Source organism: Charadrius vociferus, unplaced genomic scaffold (genome assembly GCF_000708025.1).
Source record: "Charadrius vociferus isolate BGI_N301 unplaced genomic scaffold, ASM70802v2 scaffold132, whole genome shotgun sequence".
Lineage (NCBI taxonomy): Eukaryota > Metazoa > Chordata > Aves > Charadriiformes > Charadriidae > Charadrius > Charadrius vociferus.
Genome location: NW_009647028.1, coordinates 241,246 through 260,403, shown reverse-complemented (window position 1 = coordinate 260,403; position 19,158 = coordinate 241,246). Strand labels below are relative to the sequence as shown.

The following is a 19,158-nucleotide window of genomic DNA, read 5'->3' as shown; positions in this document are numbered from 1 at the left end:
GTTACGTGTGCCTTCAGGCTTGTGAAGAGGCTGTGATGTGTGTCGCCCTATGGCAAATGGTGTTTTCCTCTCTATGGGGAAGCTTCCTCCGATGTTCTTGGTGTGGGGAAAGATCTTGAGCAGAAGGACCTGGATGGCTGTAAGGTGAGAGCGTTGGTGTATGTGTGTTTTGGTTTGGATTTTTTTTTTTTGCTCTGGGCAAGACTCAGTTTCCAGATAACTTGACTAAAACTGACATGTCAAGGAGTGAAGAGCATCACCACGGCTCTGCGAATGTGCTGTTGGCTTGTTCTGCTGGGTGGTCTCCTGCAGACCCAAGCTAAAGTACAAGTATTTGTTCAGAGGACAGCTTAATAGTGGCAGAGCTTCTTGTCTACTCGCTGTCAGGAATAAATTCAGTGGGTGCTCTGTGTGTAGTGTTCTGCTTATCTTAAGGTCTTATTCAAGGCATTAAAGCGTCATGTCATCAGCATAGTAGTAAGGTGATTTATTTACCCAGAACCCTTCTGTAAGCCCAGCTCCTTAGGGCTCATCTTTACACCCATCTCTTGTAAAATGGGCTTGGTCAAAGCTACCGGGAAGGTCTAATTCTTAAATGGCTGTAAATTATAGTATGCAGGGAAGAAAGTTGTATGCTTCAAGGTCCTGAGCAGGTGCTGAAAAGCTTAAATTGCAAGTCTAGCCAGCACATGGAAGAATAAAAGGTGTTCTGAGGCTGGTTGGGTTGGGTGTTGGGCATCTTGCTGTTGGGGCACCTTTCCCAAGGTGCGTGCTGTGAACCACAGCTTGTGCTGGTGGAGTGATCTGTCTGAGATTGGGTAAGTTCACACTAAGCGTAGTGGCTCAGTAGTTGGTAACTGGATTTAAAAGATGATTTGGGGTCTACAGGACAGAGTTGGCATGAAGAGTTGAAACTGGTCACCCTCTTGGGTGTGATGGGTCCGAGATGCTTGCACATACTCCCCCTGGTATCTTTTGGGGCCCCAAGATGATGTGGGAATTCGGAGGATGTATTGCAGCAGCATTGTCCCGGTAGCATTTACGAGGGAAAGCTCAACTAAGGAGGAGGAGTGGTTTGTAAAATGCTCATTCTCTAGAGAGCGACCTGAGTGCCTGCGATCTGGAAGAGTGCCATGCTGGTATCGAGACTGCTCCACAGAGCTCTTAAATCTGTCAGTGCTTGGCTGACATGCTCAAAGATGGAGCGTGCTGGCTTCGAATCCAGTCATTAAAGCTGCAGCAGTGAGTCAAAAGTCAGAGCTGAGTTTCTATTAAAAGCTACCTTTTTTTGCTGTCCCCTGCAAAGGAGTGTTGGCATGTGCCTCTCTTGCAGCTCCGAGCGGAGGCATGAAAAGTTCCAGAAGCTCTCTGCAAACTGCCGTGCTCTGGACAGCATAGCTGCTGTGTATGAATGGGAATCGTGTTGACCCTTCTGTTAAAATTTCTCCCATAGATCTGTAAAATACTTAGTTGTTTGCTCTTAGGGTTTTTTTTTTTCTGTAGTCTGAGTAGTTTACCTGATGTTTGCTGCTTCACTTTGGGATCTTCAGGGATGCGCTTGACAACCAGAAATTGCTGATGCATCTTGCATGTGCATTGGAAATGTTTTTTTCTCTTCTGCAAGCTGTCTGCTTGGGAGGGGAGACAAGGGCAACTGTCCCTGGAAGAACTGTGGCCCCAATGACTTTGAGGGCTTTTTTTTTAGGTGGATGTCCTTTGTGCCCCATCCCCCAGGAGGGGGTTCAGTGGGTTAAGGCAGGATGCCTTTGGGTTGGGGCGGTGAGAAATAAGATCTGATCTCTTATGGTGATGTTTCCTAGGCTACCTGCAAAGGCTGGCTTCAGGGGACACAACCTGATCGCTAGGCAAGTGCGGGAGGAGGAAAGGCCAAGTGTGGCTTGCAGCTCTTCCTCCTGATATCCCTGTGAGTGGGTGTAGGTACCAAGTGAAGCTGAGTCAGACCCACTGGGGTGATGTGGGGTCTCTCATGAGCTCAGTGTAGCCCACAGAGCGTGTAACCAAGCACTGCCTGTGCAGACCTGTCAAAGCTTCTGGAGTGGATGAAATCCATCTGTGTTAACAGCAGGATGTCAGCGCTTCCAGGACAAGAGGTTAGGAGTGGGTTAGTTGTAGCCGGCAGGATTTTGCTTGGTGGTAGATGCTGAAACTCAGATGCCCAGACAGTAGATCCCTCGAAAGGCCAGTAATCCTGCTACTCAAATGCACTCATACTGGCCTTACTGGTTTTCTAGCTGCAGTGAGAGCTAAGTAATCCTGGGAGCAAATGTGTGAGCAGTGGCTGTAGCAGTGGTGGCAGAGATGAGGGTGAAATAAATGGAGCAGAGCAGTTGGACCCTGTAACACCTTTGGGGGCTCCTGATGATCCCCTGAACCCTTACTGGTTCATCCCAAATGGGGTTCTCGTCCTCCATCTATGATAACCAGGAGATGAGCTGCAGTACAGCATTGCCTGGTAGCAATCTGTGTGGCATTTGCTGCTCCAGGTGTCAGGAACGCTGCATGCATGGGGTCAGTGCAGGGCTGCTCGCTGCCCGGCATTACAAACCCACCCTGCTTGATGGCTGAGGAGGAGGGAGGGCATCAGTGCCGGAGTGTTTGTCGGTGGTGAGGCTTGGGCCGTGGGATCAGCTGCTTTGCTTTGACTCTTGTACTGTTTAGTGACTAATCAGATTTTTGAGCCTGTTTAACAAATTCAGCTGTCTCCCTTGAACAATACACTGGCTGTATTTTTAAACACATCACGTGGCTTCAGAGAAGTCGGCAAACCAGCGTAGTGCGGCTTGCCTGGGCTGGGAGATGCTCTGCCCTGCTCTGTGCTGTGACTAGGAGGGAGCAGTCTCCTCCCCGGCTCAAGCCGTCTGCGGCAGCTTTCCCTCGCTACCCACTGCCGCTAGCGGGGCTGCTGCTGCTCCTCGAGCTCTGCCCAGGGTAAGTACTGCTGGGCCAGCGAGGTTTTTCTGTGGCTGTGGGGTTGGGTGTAGGCACAGGTGCTGCTGTCAGGGAGAGCCAAGCAGATATTCAGAGGGCAGGCGGTCCCTTTCCAAGTGCGGTCAGAGGTGAGTTCATAGGTTCTGTGCCACAGCCAAAATGGATCTGCACCTCTGTTGGGGAAACTCACAGGGATAAGGCTCTGCAGATGTGGGGAGATACTGTGACTGTTGCTGACAGCTCCTGCAGACCAGCTCTGCCTCGGGTTGAGGTGGATGCTTCAAGTGAAGGACCCACCTGTACCTGTCTGGGGTTTCTGTTGGTGTTTTGAGTTTTCGCACTCTAGTGTGGGGCTAGAGATGCCAGCTCCCTGGCAGGTATGCTGCTGGGTAACACTGCTCGGGACAGGTATATCCCAGCATCTTGCTTTGGCCACACTTGGCAGCCTCCTCTGGTGCTGGCACCGAGATGGTGCTGGTGTCTGACCATGGTGCACTTTGTAGTAGCATTTTTCTGCGCACCTGGTTTGGGCAGTGTTTTGGACTGTTAATCCTCTCCTGTACAAGAGCTACCTGAAAATCTGGGTTAAAAACCTTGTGGTCTTAGCTGGTTGAGATCAGGTGGGGCTGGAGGGATATCAAGTGGATCCCAAACTTGCTTTCCTGAAAACTGAAAGCTTCAGGGCAAGCTGCCTTGTTTTGCAGCCTCTGAATAATTAAAACCATTTCTGAATGCTTTGCTCTTTTCATTTGGTTTGGGGACACATTCAGCTTGCTGAGACTTGCTCCTTTTGAATAGAGCTGGCTGGTGTCGTGCCCCCATGGGATCCCGGGTGGCCGAGCCTGCCCTGTGTTGCCTCTCCTTCTGGGTGGCAGCTGGCCCCGTACCACTGACCCATGGAGCAGGACAGGGCTTTCACGACCCCTCGGTGGCCTGGTGCTCTGCTCGGGGGCAGTGGCTCTGTTTGTAGGGAGGAATTTGCTTGCCTAGATTCTCCTCAGTGGGAGGAAAACCTGCTGCTGTGCGAGGGAAGCAGTCTGGTGCATACTCGTCTGTCGGCTCTCAGGCAAAGGCCTGACCAGACAGGCTTGTTGTGAACGCGTACCGGGGACGGTGCTCGCCGCTGACTGTGAAGCGTCTCCTTTGTCAGCAGGCCAGGCTGGCACATAGCTGGGTGCCCGGAGCCAGCTCCTGTCAGGGCTGACGTGTGTGGTGTCCCACCTCTGAGCCTGCAGATGCCTGCTAATGGGCCAGACCTCTCTCTTCTCAGCCTGGCCATTGGTGTGTGCAGCAAATGCTTTAGGTCCTGCCTTTCTCCAGCTCAAGCAGCAAGAAAAGCCAGCGTAAGGGCACGGACCTGTCTGGAGCATCTCACGCCCATAACTGGGACATGGGGTCTCCAGTTCTGCTCCCAGGTGAAGTGGGATCTCCTGGCTGATCTCAGCCTTGGGAAGAGTAACCCACCCTTGTGTTTGTCAGCCACACCAGGCTGCTGCTGCTGGCTCCAGCTGTGCAGCACTGCGCTGCAACCGATGGCAAAGAGCGCACAGCCTTTCCAGAGTGGTGCAGAGGGTTGGTGTCTGCCAGACGTGCCACCTCCCGGCAAAGAGCACACAGCCTTTCCAGAGTGGTGCAGAGGGTTGGTGTCTGCCAGATGTGCCACCTCCCAGATGAGCTGTTCGTGGGCTGATGGGAGCCCAGTACCTTCCTGGGCCTCTGCCACGAGAGCCAGGAGGGAAGGAGGTGTGTCATGCTGCAGCACTGACAGGCTCTTTCTCTGTTGCAGTTCTCAGCATGCTGAGTACCCCTCTTGGGAACGTCCTGGGGAAGCCCCCGCTGGGTTTCCTGCCTCTAGACCCCATTGGTTCAGACCTGTCAGAAAAGTTTTCCACACCGACGCTGAGGAACTCCCGCCTGGATTCTCGTTCCCTCCTGGACTCCCGCTCCAGCAGCCCCTCGGACTCAGATACCAGTGGGTTCAGCTCTGGCTCTGACCACCTCTCAGCGCGTTGGGGGCCCGCAAGCCGCAGCCCTGCCTGCTCAGGAAGGGAAGGGAGCACTGGAGTGATCTGTGATGCCCACACTGACACAGTGAGGTTGTGTGGCCCAGGGTTTGCAAGAAGCGCGGCTCAGGCAGTCCTCCTTCAGCACAGACTAGCACTATCCTTATATTATTTTTCTTCTAAATGTTTTGGCCTTTTGGCTTTGTGCTTCCAGCCCTAATGTGTTAAAGTAGCTCCCAGAGGGGTGTGAGTGCTTGAGCTGGTGTGTCACAGGAGGGTGTCCATGCTCTGATCCCAAGAGGGAGGTGGTCGATCAGCATGGCTGTCTCAGGAGCTCCTGTCTCTGCCTTTCATTGCCCTTCCCATTTGCTGACTGCACTTTTCCATCTCAGGGCTGTTTCTTCTAGAGCAAACTGGGTCTAGCCTGCTCCCGTTCCCTAAAGCATAGCTAAATTTGGAAGCCAGCAAGCGAGGCGAGTGTCTGTCTTGCTGACCCAGTCTGTGCCGTTGGGTCTGTGTTGCAGCTTGAGCGGCAGCTCTGGGTGCCAGCAGGGCAGCCTGGCTCCGGCCAGCTCTGCAGGCACTGCTATGTGGCTCCTCTGCAGGACCTGAGGCTAAAGCCAAGGCCGAGCTGCTCCTTGCTCTGCCGTGGCCTTGACTCCCATGTTGGGGTGGGCGTGAAGGACACAGTTGGCTTGATGTGGAGTTATTTTTTTCCTATGATCCATCTTGGAGAATCAGGATCTCGAGCAGGGGCGCTGTAAGCGGCTGCAGCACCCCAGTCTCTGATGATGGCAGGCGGTGCGGGGTGGCAGGGCTTTGTGCTGGCCTTGTTTGTGAAGGTCAGGTCTTCCCCAGCACGGCCTTAGCGTGGGCGGCTGTGCCGCAGCAGCACGCGGCTGGATCCGCAGAGCGGCTGGCACTCGATAAGCTGCGCAGTGTCTCGCATCCCTGCTGTTCCATTAATCCGTGCTTTTACTCCTTCCGCCCTGGGAGAGGCACGTTAAACCTGTGAGTAGTGGGGTCCGCAGCCAGCTGCACCCACACCCCGTTCAGGCAGCCCTGGGAGCTGGTCTCCGGAGGGCAAGAGCCAGCTGGTTGCCTGCAGAGTTTGTGGGTGCTGCTGGCAAGCCCTGCCTGCTGCAGGCAGGACCCGAAGCAAAACATGGAGCTCTTCCTGGAGTGGTTGATGCTCCCTGGGGGTGGCGGCTGTCCTTGGGGCTCTGCCCCCCCCACCCCAGGTCCTGCCTTTCTCCAGCTCAAGCAGCAAGAAAAGCCAGCGTAAGGGCACGGACCTGTCTGGAGCATCTCACGCCCATAACTGGGACATGGGGTCTCCAGTTCTGCTCCCAGGTGAAGTGGGATCTCCTGGCTGATCTCAGCCTTGGGAAGAGTAACCCACCCTTGTGTTTGTCAGCCACACCAGGCTGCTGCTGCTGGCTCCAGCTGCGCAGCACTGCGCTGCAACCGATGGCAAAGAGCACACAGCCTTTCCAGAGTGGTGCAGAGGGTTGGTGTCTGCCAGATGTGCCACCTCCCAGATGAGCTGTTCGTGGGCTGATGGGAGCCCAGTACCTTCCTGGGCCTCTGCCACGAGAGCCAGGAGGGAAGGAGGTGTGTCATGCTGCAGCACTGACAGGCTCTTTCTCTGTTGCAGTTCTCAGCATGCTGAGTAACCCTCTTGGGAACGTCCTGGGGAAGCCCCCGCTGGGTTTCCTGCCTCTAGACCCCATTGGTTCAGACCTGTCAGAAAAGTTTTCCACACCGACGCTGAGGAACTCCCGCCTGGATTCTCGTTCCCTCCTGGACTCCCGCTCCAGCAGCCCCTCGGACTCAGATACCAGTGGGTTCAGCTCTGGCTCTGACCACCTCTCAGACTTGATTGTAAGTTTGGGTCCTGCACGCACTCTGTGGTTCCTGGTGTCTTGCTGCGTTTCAGGGGAGCACGGGAGAGCTGTGGGGGGCTGCAAGCCGCAGCCCTGCCTGCTCAGGAAGGGAAGGGAGCACTGGAGGGATCTGTGATGCCCACACTGACACAGTGAGGTTGTGTGGCCCAGGGTTTGCAAGAAGCGCGGCTCAGGCAGTCCTCCTTCAGCACAGACTAGCACTATCCTTATATTATTTTTCTTCTAAATGTTTTGGCCTTTTGGCTTTGTGCTTCCAGCCCTAATGTGTTAAAGTAGCTCCCAGAGGGGTGTGAGTGCTTGAGCTGGTGTGTCACAGGAGGGTGTCCATGCTCTGATCCCAAGAGGGAGGTGGTCGATCAGCATGGCTGTCTCAGGAGCTCCTGTCTCTGCCTTTCATTGCCCTTCCCATTTGCTGACTGCACTTTTCCATCTCAGGGCTGTTTCTTCTAGAGCAAACTGGGTCTAGCCTGCTCCCGTTCCCTAAAGCATAGCTAAATTTGGAAGCCAGCAAGCGAGGCGAGTGTCTGTCTTGCTGACCCAGTCTGTGCCGTTGGGTCTGTGTTGCAGCTTGAGCGGCAGCTCTGGGTGCCAGCAGGGCAGCCTGGCTCCGGCCAGCTCTGCAGGCACTGCTATGTGGCTCCTCTGCAGGACCTGAGGCTAAAGCCAAGGCCGAGCTGCTCCTTGCTCTGCCGTGGCCTTGACTCCCATGTTGGGGTGGGCGTGAAGGACACAGTTGGCTTGATGTGGAGTTATTTTTTTCCTATGATCCATCTTGGAGAATCAGGATCTCGAGCAGGGGCGCTGTAAGCGGCTGCAGCACCCCAGTCTCTGATGATGGCAGGCGGTGCGGGGTGGCAGGGCTTTGTGCTGGCCTTGTTTGTGAAGGTCAGGTCTTCCCCAGCACGGCCTTAGCGTGGGCGGCTGTGCCGCAGCAGCACGCGGCTGGATCCGCAGAGCGGCTGGCACTCGATAAGCTGCGCAGTGTCTCGCATCCCTGCTGTTCCATTAATCCGTGCTTTTACTCCTTCCGCCCTGGGAGAGGCACGTTAAACCTGTGAGTAGTGGGGTCCGCAGCCAGCTGCACCCACACCCCGTTCAGGCAGCCCTGGGAGCTGGTCTCCGGAGGGCAAGAGCCAGCTGGTTGCCTGCAGAGTTTGTGGGTGCTGCTGGCAAGCCCTGCCTGCTGCAGGCAGGACCCGAAGCAAAACATGGAGCTCTTCCTGGAGTGGTTGATGCTCCCTGGGGGTGGCGGCTGTCCTTGGGGCTCTGCTGATGAGGGGTAGCTGTTGGCTTCGTGGTCTGCAGTGTACCTTCTGCTTAGTGATACTCACTGCTGGTAACTTGGCTTGGGTTTGGTGGGAAATGGCTGTAGGGGCAGGCCTTTCCCAGGGAAACTGGGGTCCCATCAGGCTGCTGGGACAGGTGAGGTGGCTGCTTTCGTGCCTCTGCCAGACCTCAGAGGGTCTTGGGAGAAGAGGAGATCACCAGGAGCCCTCTCTCCTGCTGTGGGTGAGGGCAGGGCCACAGGGTGATGTGTGACCTCCAGTATTACATGCTCCTACTTGAAGGCGGGGTTTTGATGTGGACTTTCTCTTGCAGTCAAGCCTCCGCATCTCCCCACCTCTGCCCTTCCTGCCCCTCAGTGGGGTGTCAAGAGACCCCCTAAAGATGGGAGTGGGGTCCCGGCTGGATCAAGATCAAGCTGCCCTGGCTGCAGTCACTTCCTCCCCAGCCAGTGCATCGAAAAGATGGCCTGGAGCATCTGCGTGGCCTTCCTGGGATCTCCTGGACTCTCCAGAAGACCCCTTCAGTATCGAAAGAGAAGCCAGGCTTCACAGGCAAGCAGCAGGTAAGCTGGGTGGTGGGTCTCAGCAGGCTTCAGTGCATGGTGATGGTCCTCTGCTTCTGGGAGGGTGTGTAGGTGGGCTCTGTGCAGATAATGTGGCTGGACCTGAGTTTGCAGCAGATCTCGCCTTTCTCCATGCGCAAACCTGACACTGGGTCTACTTGCTGGCAGAAAACCAGGCAGGATGTATGGGCAGCTGCCTGTTGCCGCTGCAGCGCTGCTGAATGTATAGCTGTGGAATATGGGGATTCGCTTGGAGACCTGTGGGAGATTGGGAAGGGAATGGTCCTGTACTGAGTGTTGTTTGTGCTTGTCCCAGCTGTGAATGAAGCAACTTGCACCTGGAGCGGGCAGCTGCCTCCCCGAAACTACAAGAACCCCATCTACTCCTGCAAAGTGTTCCTGGGAGGAGTCCCATGGGACATTACGGAAGGTGAGCAGCCCCTAGCCCTGCACTGAGGCCTTGGATTTTTGACATCAGGAGGGTGTAGGATGGAGCTTTTTGGGGGGATGCTGACCTGTCTCCTTCTGTCTGTAGCTGGACTGATCAACACCTTCCGTGTTTTTGGCTCACTGAGTGTGGAGTGGCCTGGTAAGGATGGCAAACACCCACGCTGCCCTCCCAAAGGTAATATGCCTAAAGGTAATAGCGACATGGTAGGGTTACTTTTTTCCCATGCTATGTTACAGCACGGATGCTGGGATGGTACGGCTGCATGCTGGTGACTGGATGGTACAGAGCACCCTAGGGTAAATTTCCTGCTCTCACATGGGTCAGCACCGGGGTTGCACAGCACTGTCACCTCAAACCTGGTGTCCCCACCCATCCCTAGGAGGGCTGGGCAGGAGCATGGGGTGGGGGGAAACTGCTCTCTGGTGCTTCCGGAGCCCCACGTGGGGCTGTCTTGCTGTGGGCAATAGCCGCTAGTCCCCACTGCCAGTGCCAGCACCCAAAGTATGCGTGTCCTTGGCATAACGCGCACCCAGTGAATCCCAGTGTGTGTCCTCAGCAAGCTGGCAGGCCGTGGGGACTGGTGAGCTGAGCAGCCTGTGGGGCATAATCCTGTCTGAAGTAGCCGGGCTGATGTGTAAGCAATAATGAGTTATGGGGTAAGGAGTGACTAGTTTGTAGGCTCGGTGGTGCCTAATGCGAGGTACAGAGTGCTGGCACTGATGGAAGTGACTTTAAAACCCTGAACTTAGATTTCTGGGCGAAGACATCCTAAATGTGAAGCAAAGTCTGTTTTCCTGCAGACCATGCTGTGACTAGGTGGGTGGGGCTCACTTGTCATGTCTAGATGTGGGTCTGTGTATGGGGGACGGTGGCCCACATGGCACTGGATGTGGGTGAACCTGTCCCTGACGGCTGGGCAGCCTTGTGCTGTGCAAGTTTGGGCTCTTTCCCAGCTTGGCTGGGCTCTGTGCGTCACAGGTGGATCTCATATGTACAGTCTGCTGGGACAGGCACTGCAAATCTCTGCCCTCCCCTAGAAGGCCTTGGGGACAGCAAGGGAGATGCAGTGCAGATACTTTGGGTGGCATCTGAGAGTGATTTTGGGAGGCGTCTGCAAACTGGGATGAACTGTTTCTCCTCTGTTACAGTCCTAACAACTGTTTCTTTCCTTTCACCTCTAAAGGATATGTCTACCTGGTGTTTGAGTCAGAGAAATCTGTGCGTTCTCTGCTCCAGGCGTGCTCCCAGGACCTGCTGAGCCCTGATGGGCTCAGTGAATACTACTTCAAGATGTCCAGCCGCAGGATGCGCTGCAAAGAGGTGAGCAGACCCATGAGAGCAGCCCTACAGGTGACAGCAGGGAATACTGATGAGATCCTTGGAGGCAAGGGGGTATGCGGTGATAACTCTGCTCCAGGAAAGCAGGGCTGAAGCAGAGCAGCAGAAGTCAAACTGGCTCCTGGCCATCTTTAACGGATGTGTTCCTGCAGTAGGGCTGGACACAAGCAAGGAGGGAAGTGTCAGATTGGTGTTTGTGTCCTTCGCAACAGCTTCTGTCAGGAATTGTGACCTGGAGCTCCTGGATCTGTGGGAGACCCTGACTTCCTGAAGCTGAGCCGCTTCAGTTACCTGCAATGGAGTGCAGGAATGGAGATTTTACCGCTTCGTGCTTTGTTCAACATCGTGCCTTTGGTTGCGGAGACAGACTTTGATCACTTTGGTGCTTTGTTAGATCTTGTCTGCTTGCAGAACGAATGGCTTTCATGCTCACACCAGGCAGATACTTTGGATCCACAGCTGTAACTGCAGCTGCTCCCCAGCACAGCCTTGGCTGGCTGACCTGAGCTCTGGAGGTGGAGGTGCTGAGCCTCTTGGAGGCTCGGGTTGGCCTTCCAGTAAAGGAGGACCTTGGCTATAGATCAGGTACAACTGTGTGACTTTGGAGTTAAAGAATTGAGATTCAGCTCTTATCTAGACAGGTGCAAACTAATTGCACTCCAGACAGCTCTCCTGGTGTCTGGCTTTTGGCAGCACTTTCACGCATGGTGATTTAGCTCTGGCAGAAGTTTCTCCTCTTCGGAGCCCTATATCAGCTGTCTAGCAGATGGAAGCTCCTGTCGAAATTGGCAGTGGGTGGGTTGTTTCATCGATCTCCTCCAATAACGGGCATCTGTGCAGGGAGGCATCTGACTGGGCTGTAAACATAGGTGCCGGCAGTAGGTAAAATCCACTCGTGCACGGATTGCTTCCTGGCTGCCAGCCCCAAGGGACCAGTGTTTTGGATTCCAGTTCAGCTGGAAGCAGAGCAGCGTGGCAGTTGGTTTTGTTCCCTTGAACAGGCCTTTGGACTCTCCTGAGGCATCTGGAGCAAGGCTGGAGCTCTAGAGCTGTAGAGCCTCAGACGTGGACCCTGAGTAGCAACAACAAAGCCACGTTTGCAGGTTGGGGGTAAAAGCCTGAGGGTCTGGGATGGCTTCTCTCAGCTGAGGACACTGTGGAGACAGCACAGCCTGTGGCTTTGCAGGCCCTTGGCTGACCCGACCTGCTTGTGTATGGTTTCAGGTGCAGGTGATCCCGTGGGTGCTGGCAGACAGCAACTTTGTGCGCAGTCCGTCGCAGCGGCTTGATCCCAGCAAGACAGTGTTCGTGGGTGCTCTGCATGGGATGCTGAACGCGGAAGCCCTGGCAGCCATCATGTATGACCTGTTTGGAGGGGTGGTCTATGCTGGCATCGACACGGACAAGCACAAGTATCCCATTGGTAAGTGTCACCTGCAGCATGCTCCGAGGAGGCCGTGGCAGTGCTCCTGGCTTGGTCCCTCTGTGGGGAAGACTGCCCGGGGCACCTTGGGGAGGGCTGGCAGAGCTGACATGCCTGGGAACTGGAAGGTCCTAGATCATTCCAGAGCACGTCAAGGTTCTTAATATCTCTGTAGGCATTGCTGAAGGGTTTTGTGCCTATGTTTGGGGCTTTTAATGGTCATTAGATACTGCTTTAGCTACTTGTCCATCCCCGGAACTGAGATGTCTGCAGGTCTTGCCCTGGCTCCTGCTGCCTGTCAGGGCAAACTGGGACCCGCTGGCTGCTGGCCCTTCCTGCTGGAGAGGTGCCAGCTGTTGGGCAGCAGGAACAGGGCAGGACTGTGGGCAGCTCGGCTGAACCAGCACTGGTGGGCCGGGTCCTGTCCCCACTCTCCTGGTTTGGTTCTCCTTCAGGGTGCTGTTGCTTTGGGTTTCTAAGGCAGCTGGTAGCACAAGTGGAGAGGCTTCTCAGTCTCCTGACTGGATGTACTGGAGGATGGCATGTCTACCTCTGCTCAGGGCATCAACCTGCCTAGGGTCAGAGGGGCTGGGGATGAGTGTGACTCTTGGACAGTGCTCCTCTCCTTTGATGGGGCTGAAACCACAAACTACTGCAGGCAGGAAGGAAGCTCAGCTGCCTCCTCTGCTCATGAGGAGGGCTGCTGCCCCAAACCATGACCTATGGATCAGGTAGACCCACTGTGCTCTTGCAGGTGGAAAGTATGAAGCCTCTGAGATACCACCTCCCAGATGAGGCTGTGTTTGAGAGGGGCAGGTCATGCCCTGCTGAGACAGCCTCCAAAATGGGAGTTGAACACTTGCCACTCATGTCACAGGAGCTGAAACATGTCACAGCAGTGTCCCCTGTACCTCCCTGGTGGCCTCATGGGACAGGATACAGCACAGAGGTTACTAGTCTGTGTGGAAGAACTCTACAGCTGATCATAAGGTCCAGCTTTCTAGGCTTGGGCTGCAGCAAGTCATGTACTTAAGAATGGACCATGAATTTCCTGTGTTGCCAGGCAGGAACAATGTCAGAGTTTGGTAGTGCAGAGCTGTCTGCTGCTGGTCCCCATCCTTGGACAGCTTTCAGGCTTTCCTGGTCAAGGCTTTGGTGCAAGGCCTGCGTTTAAGACATGCTTGCGTTGCTGAAGTGGCTTTGGGGGGACAGTCCTAAAGGGATGGAAGTATGAGACTTTAAGCAAATCCTTAGTATGACCACAGATGAAGTCTTGCACACCAAACTGCCCTGTGCTGGCATTGTCCTAGAGCGTGACCTTAAAACCTCCTGTGACTTCATGCAGAGCCCAGGTTGCTCTGGCTCCCAACAGCAGACTGGCACTTCCACCCTTGGAAGTTGTCTTGGAAGAGTTACAGCAATGTGAACTCAATTTTAATAACTAAACTCTACCCTAATTTTGTTTCACGTTGATTGAAGTATCTCCTGTTCCTGCTTGGCTGCTGCCCCTGGCTTGACAGAAGGCTCCTCAGGGGAAGACCACTGTGTATAAACTGCCTCGTGCCGAATCATCTTAGTTAGGCCTTCGAGACCAGCCAGTCTGGGTCGGCAGAGAAAGCCGTTGCCCAGACAGCTTTTGGGGAGTCCCACTAAGAGGTGGAACTGACCCTTTTAGAAGAGGAAGGATCCCCCTGAGTGCAGCCGCAATCCCTGTAGACAGCGTAACCCCGACCTCCAGCCTGTCTCCTGCATGATGCTACAGGTGGGGAGTTGGAAATGGGTTCTGGGTAGCGCTTTGCGCTGTGGCTGTCAGTGGTGAGCTGAGCTCCAGCGATCTGCCGGCATGCAGGACAGTCTTGCGACAGTCAAATCTCCCCTGTACACCGAGGTGGGTGGGGGGGAACTCATAGATAAGCACAGATGTGTTTTCCTGGAGCTTAACAAAACTTGGCTGGAAGCGAGTGGTGCAGGAACGCTGCTGACTGGTGATGAAGCTGCAAAATGCAAGTCTCTGGGATGAGTGGGAGGCTCAAAAATAAAAGCTGCTGAGCTGTCTCGGCACCAGCTTATTTCAGGTGCAGGCGCGGAGCCTGCTGCTGCGCTGCCCTCAGCAGTGCCCTGGCAGCCTCCCTCCCTCCGCCCGGCCCCTGCCGGTTCCCCTGGGAGCGCTGCCGCCTGTAAGCTCATGTCTTAACCAGCCTGGAGGTGTCCATGGAAAAGCCTTTCTGCTCTCAGCTGCCTGCCGCGCTTTTGTTACCGCCTGGGGAAGGAGGCAGGCAGAGCCGCGAGGCCTTGGATACGATCTCCCTGCAAAAGCTGCTTCCCTGCCAGCGCTGGGGACTCGCTCTCAGCCTCCCCCGGTTCCTGCTGGAGGTGCCAGCTCAGTCTAACTCTTGTGGTCTGGCTTCTTCCAGGGTCTGGCCGTGTCACCTTTAACAACCAGCGCAGCTATCTGAAGGCAGTCACCGCTGCGTTTGTGGAAATCAAAACTACCAAGTTTACTAAAAAGGTGAGTGGAACTGATGGGGCGGCCTGGGGAGTTGAATCCGTGTGTGATGGGTGGTAGCGCTGAGAGCATGTGTTCCATGTATCCTGCCCCATATCCCTATGGAAGCAGAGGGCAGTGGTGAACTGATGCTCTGCCAGGATGAGGGGTGCTGCTGATGGATTTTGGGGTGGGTCAGTGCCGGTGGGGCTGCCCAGGCAGTGGCAGTTGCCCCCAGCACTGCACCGTGCCCACAGCCTGCTTCTCCTGCAGGTTCAGATCGACCCGTACCTGGAGGACTCCATGTGCCAAGTCTGCAGCACCCAGCCCGGCCCTTTCTTCTGCAGAGACCAGGTAAGGCTTTCTCCTGCCGGCCATGCTCAGCTCCCGGCTGCTGCACTCGGGAATTCCTCAAGGAGGAGCAGGCTCCTCGGCGCTCGCTGTAGTGTCTGGGCTTGCCCGTTGTCCGTTGCCAAGTGGGGAGGATGCAGTGTTCCTGCGAGAGCCTCGGGTGGACCCTTGCTTTGGAGGAGGTACAGCCCTCCTGAGAGGAGCTCCACTGCTGCCTGGGAGGCAAAGGCAGCTTTGCCTTGAGCCGGGAATGCCGCGGCTCCACTGGTGCTGTGCCAGAGCGCCAAGGCCTGCCGTGGGCAGCAGGGAGGCTGCGGCTCTGTGAGCTGTGACAAGCTGGAAGCGCCGTCACCCTGCAGTCAGTCCTGGGGCTGCCCGAAATGCAGGGGACTGGCTGACCTCTGCTCACTGCGGGCAAAGGAAGCTCGGCCGGGGTCTGGCAGCTTCCTGCAGCGTCTGGATGGGAGATGTGCTCCGCTCCACTGAGAGCGACGGCACTGGGAGTGCTGGTGGCTCCTGGCTGCTGGCCCTGGCCCTGCCCCAGGTGTTGAGCAGAGGTGCCACAGCCCCCAGGAGGCCGCTTCCAGCCAGTGCCCACATCTGGATTGTTGGTTTTGCCAAACCTTTTTGAAAGTGTCCACGCTGGAAGCTCAGCACAGTGTGTCCTCCGGCAGCATTGCCGGAATTCCCTTCCTCCCGCTCCAAAGATCCGCTGTGCTGGCCCAGGCCGCAAAACCCAGGGAGGGAGGGAGTGGATGCTGCTTGGCTGCCGGGCCAGTGTCCGTTTTTCGCCTTGCCTGGAAAAAAAACCCTGCCCCACGGCGTTGCCCCTCTGCTCTCCCCGCAGATCTGCTTCAAGTACTTCTGTCGCTCCTGCTGGCACTGGCAGCACTCCATGGAGGTCCTGCGTCACCACCGCCCGCTGATGCGCAACCAGAAGAACAGAGACTCCAGCTAAAGCGGCCACCGAGGCTCCGGGGGGGGCTGCCGCGGGCGCAGGAGGAAAAAAGTCCTTTTTTTTGTCAACCTGCCAAGTTGGGAGAGCGCATGAGTGTGCCTGCTGGTGCCAGACCCAGGCTGGGAATGCGCTTCCTGAGGACTAATGGGGAGAAAAAAAGAAAAAAAAAAACAACAAAAAAACAACAACAAAACAACAAAAAAATCTTACATTCACGTTTGCACTTGCTGGTCTTTTTGTTTCTGCACTAATGCACAGTGAATTTTGTCGGGTTTTGTTTTTTTGGGGGGGAACGGGTAGGGAATTTTTTTTTTTGAGGGGGAGGGGGAGCGCCCCTCAAGCGATTCTGCAGTTCCCAGACTTTGGTTCCTAGTTTGCTGATGAGAAGCAAAAAAAAAAAAAAAAGAAAAAAAAATAAATAAGGGCCACGTGTTGAGAAGGTGTTTATGCAGATGCCTTCACCTCGGTTTTTTATTTATTAAAGGCGCTTTTTTACATTCCTTGCAATACTGATGGTAATAATGCAGGTCTCATTGGCTCCATTTTTTTGCAGTTGCCATACAGTGCCTTTCCATTCATTTAACCCCCACCTGAACGGCATAAACTGGATGTTCAGCTGGCGTTTTTTACTGTAACAACAAGGAGACTTTTTGCTCTTCATTTAAACCAAATCATATTTCATATTTTACGCTCAAGGGTTTTTACCAGTTCCTTTTTACACTCTTAAACAGTTTTTAAGTCGTTTGAAACGAGAGATTTTTTTCTTTCCTGGCAGCTTTTAACATTATTGCAATTTTGTGTCTGGGGGCTGCTGGCGGAAAGTTGTAAATCGAGGGGTTTGCAACAGAACAGGACAGGCTTTTTCTTTTTGTGTTTTTTTTTCTTTTTTGGATTTGAAACTGGACCGGATAAATGATCTCTGAGCTGCTGTATATAGTTTTAAAATAGTTTGTTGCACTTTTTTAAGTTGCACTTAAGGGGGGTTGATAGAGGTTTTTAATCACACAAAGTCACAGGACTTAACTTTTTTTTTCTTTTGTAACTAGCTAAAAAAGGGCTGCGTTTCGGTGGACGGATGAAGGTTCCTGGGAGCCCTTTCTCTTAGAGGGGACAAGTACTTTTTTCCTTTCCTTTGCGAAATGTACGGAGCAATGGTGCAGTCGACTGAAATGCTGCTGCTGGGATTTGAGAACTTTAATTATTATTATTATTACTTTGTTGGTTGTTTGTTTGGTTTTTTTTTTACTTTCCCCTCTATCAGAAGCTGTGTGCCAAAGAACCAGTGTCATAATTTCTCCCTCTTATATATATTTTTTTCCCTCTTTCTTGGTTGTTTGTTTTTGTTTTTTTTGGTTTTTTTTTTTTCTCCTGCTGAGCTGATGTTGCATTGTTGCATATCCCAGCTGCTCTTTGTGGGGTTTCGTGAAGCTGTGTGTGAAGTCTCTACCTCATTGTAGTATATGCAGGCAAGACTGCACTCTCCTACAGACGCGTGGAGTAAGCTGTGGTGTAGTTTTTGGCACATAATAAACACGTTGCAGCAAAAAAAAAAAACCAAAACCACTTTTGTGCTCCTTCTTGCGCCTCCTGTGGGATCTCTGCTGGGAGAAGTGGACCTCGGGAAAGGTGTGGATCCTGTGTGTGACTCGGTTTGAGGGGAGCTCTCTGCTGGGAGATGGGTTTTTTTAGGTACTGGTTCCTGAAGTGCCTTGGGGTGATGCAGCCAGGCTCCAGCTGGAGCTCCCCTACTCACAGCAGGCAGTTAATGAGGTTAATTAGGGTGTCCCACCCTCCTGGTGGTTGGTTGGGGAGATGGGCTCCAGGGGTGTCAGAGGTACACCTTGGGGTGCCCTGGAGGGGGGCTTTGGGCTCCTTCCTCGTGCCCCCCATCTCCTGCAGTGCCCTGGGGTGGCCACCCCTCACCTCCTTGTGCTGGTGGTGAAGGCAAAGCAGGTGAGATGGTACTGAGGGAGAAAAAGACCTTGGGGAGATCACAGGAAACAAAGGTGTATATAAAAAAAAAAAAAAAAAATTAAGAGGAACAGAACTTGGGGGGGGGGGGAAACTGGGGTGCTCCCTTAAAATAAAGACAAACAAAAAAATCCTTTTATAAATACATCAGTGAAAACAAGACTAGGGAAGATGTGGGCCCTTTCCAGAAGGAAACAGAGGAGGCAAAGCTGAGGTACTCAATGACTTTTTTTTGCCTCTGTCTTCACTGGCAAAGACTGAGGCTGTGATACAGAAGGCAAAGGTGAGGACTGGGGAAATGAAGAACTGCCCACTGTAGGCAAAGATCAACTACGGGACCACCCAAGGAACCTGAAGGTGCACAAGTCTGAGACCTGATGAGATCCATCCGCGGGTACTGAGGGAAGAGGCAGATGAAGTCGCTAAGCCACTAGCCGTCATATTTGAGAAGCTGTGGCAGCTTGGCGAGGGTCCTGCTGACTGGAAAAGGGAAAATGTAACCCCTATTTTCAAAAAGGGACATAAGACCCGGGGAACTACAGGCCAGTCAGACTCACTTCTGTGCCTGGCAACATAGTGGAGCAAATCCTCCTGGAAACTGCTGAGGCACATGGAAAAAGAGGAGGTGACTGGTGACAGCCAGCATGGCTTCAGCAAGGGTAAGTCACGCCTGACAAATTTGGTGGCCTTCTACGAGGGGCTTAGTGGACAAGGGAAGAGCTGGTCTTGTGCAAAGCATTTCACACTGTCCCACATGCTATCCTGCTCTCTAAATTGGAGAGACATGTATTTGACAGATGGGCCACATGGTGGATAAAGAACTGGCTGGATGGTTGCATACAAGGAGTTGTGGTCAACAGCTCAATGACCAAGCGGAGACCAGTTATGAGTATTGTTCCTCAGGGGTCGGTACTGGGACCTGTACTGTTCAACATCTTTGTCAGCGACATGGACAGTGGGGTCAACTGCACCCTCAGCAAGTTTGCCGATGACACCAAGCTGCTTGGTGAGGGAGACACGCTGGAGGGGGGGGATGCCATCCAGAGGGACCTGGAGAGGTGGGTCCATGCCAACCTCATGTAGTTCAACAAGGCCAAGTGCAAGGTCCTGCATCTGGGTCGGGGCAGTCCCGAGCACAACTCCAGGCTGGATGGAGAGCAGCCCTGAGGAGAAGCACTGGGGTCTGCTGATTGACCAGAAGCTCAACATGAGCCTGCAATGTGTGATCACAGCCCAGAAGGCCAACCGTATCCTGGGCTGCATCAGCAGAAGTGTGACCAGCAGGGCGAGGGAGGGGATTCAGGACCTCTGCTCTGCTCTGCTCTGGTGAGACCCCACCTGGAGTTCTGCCTCCAGCTCTGGAGTCCCCAACATAGGAAAGGCATGGACCTGTTAGAGCGAGTCTAGAGGAGGCCATAAAGATGCTGTGAGGGCTGGAGCACCTCTGCTGGGAGAACAGGCTGGGAGAGTTGG

At 54.2% G+C, this 19,158-nt stretch overlaps 1 protein-coding gene across 3 annotated transcripts in view; it reads left to right on the top strand.

The window, feature by feature from the left end:
- The window catches only part of CPEB1 (cytoplasmic polyadenylation element binding protein 1), a 37,671-nt gene extending 21,957 nt beyond the window's left edge, over nucleotides 1–15,714 (top strand). For 2 of the 3 annotated variants that reach the window (XM_009895546.1, XM_009895547.1), the window contains 9 exons: nucleotides 6,610–6,836; nucleotides 8,459–8,708; nucleotides 9,025–9,138; nucleotides 9,244–9,348; nucleotides 10,343–10,479; nucleotides 11,722–11,920; nucleotides 14,335–14,429; nucleotides 14,679–14,759; nucleotides 15,604–15,714. In XM_009895546.1, coding sequence (XP_009893848.1) covers nucleotides 6,610–6,836; nucleotides 8,459–8,708; nucleotides 9,025–9,138; nucleotides 9,244–9,348; nucleotides 10,343–10,479; nucleotides 11,722–11,920; nucleotides 14,335–14,429; nucleotides 14,679–14,759; nucleotides 15,604–15,714 — 1,319 coding nt within the window. The remainder of the gene's footprint in view (nucleotides 1–6,609; nucleotides 6,837–8,458; nucleotides 8,709–9,024; nucleotides 9,139–9,243; nucleotides 9,349–10,342; nucleotides 10,480–11,721; nucleotides 11,921–14,334; nucleotides 14,430–14,678; nucleotides 14,760–15,603) is intronic. The other variant, XM_009895548.1, reaches the window with a different exon arrangement.
- The last annotated feature ends 3,444 nt before the right edge of the window (nucleotides 15,715–19,158 follow it).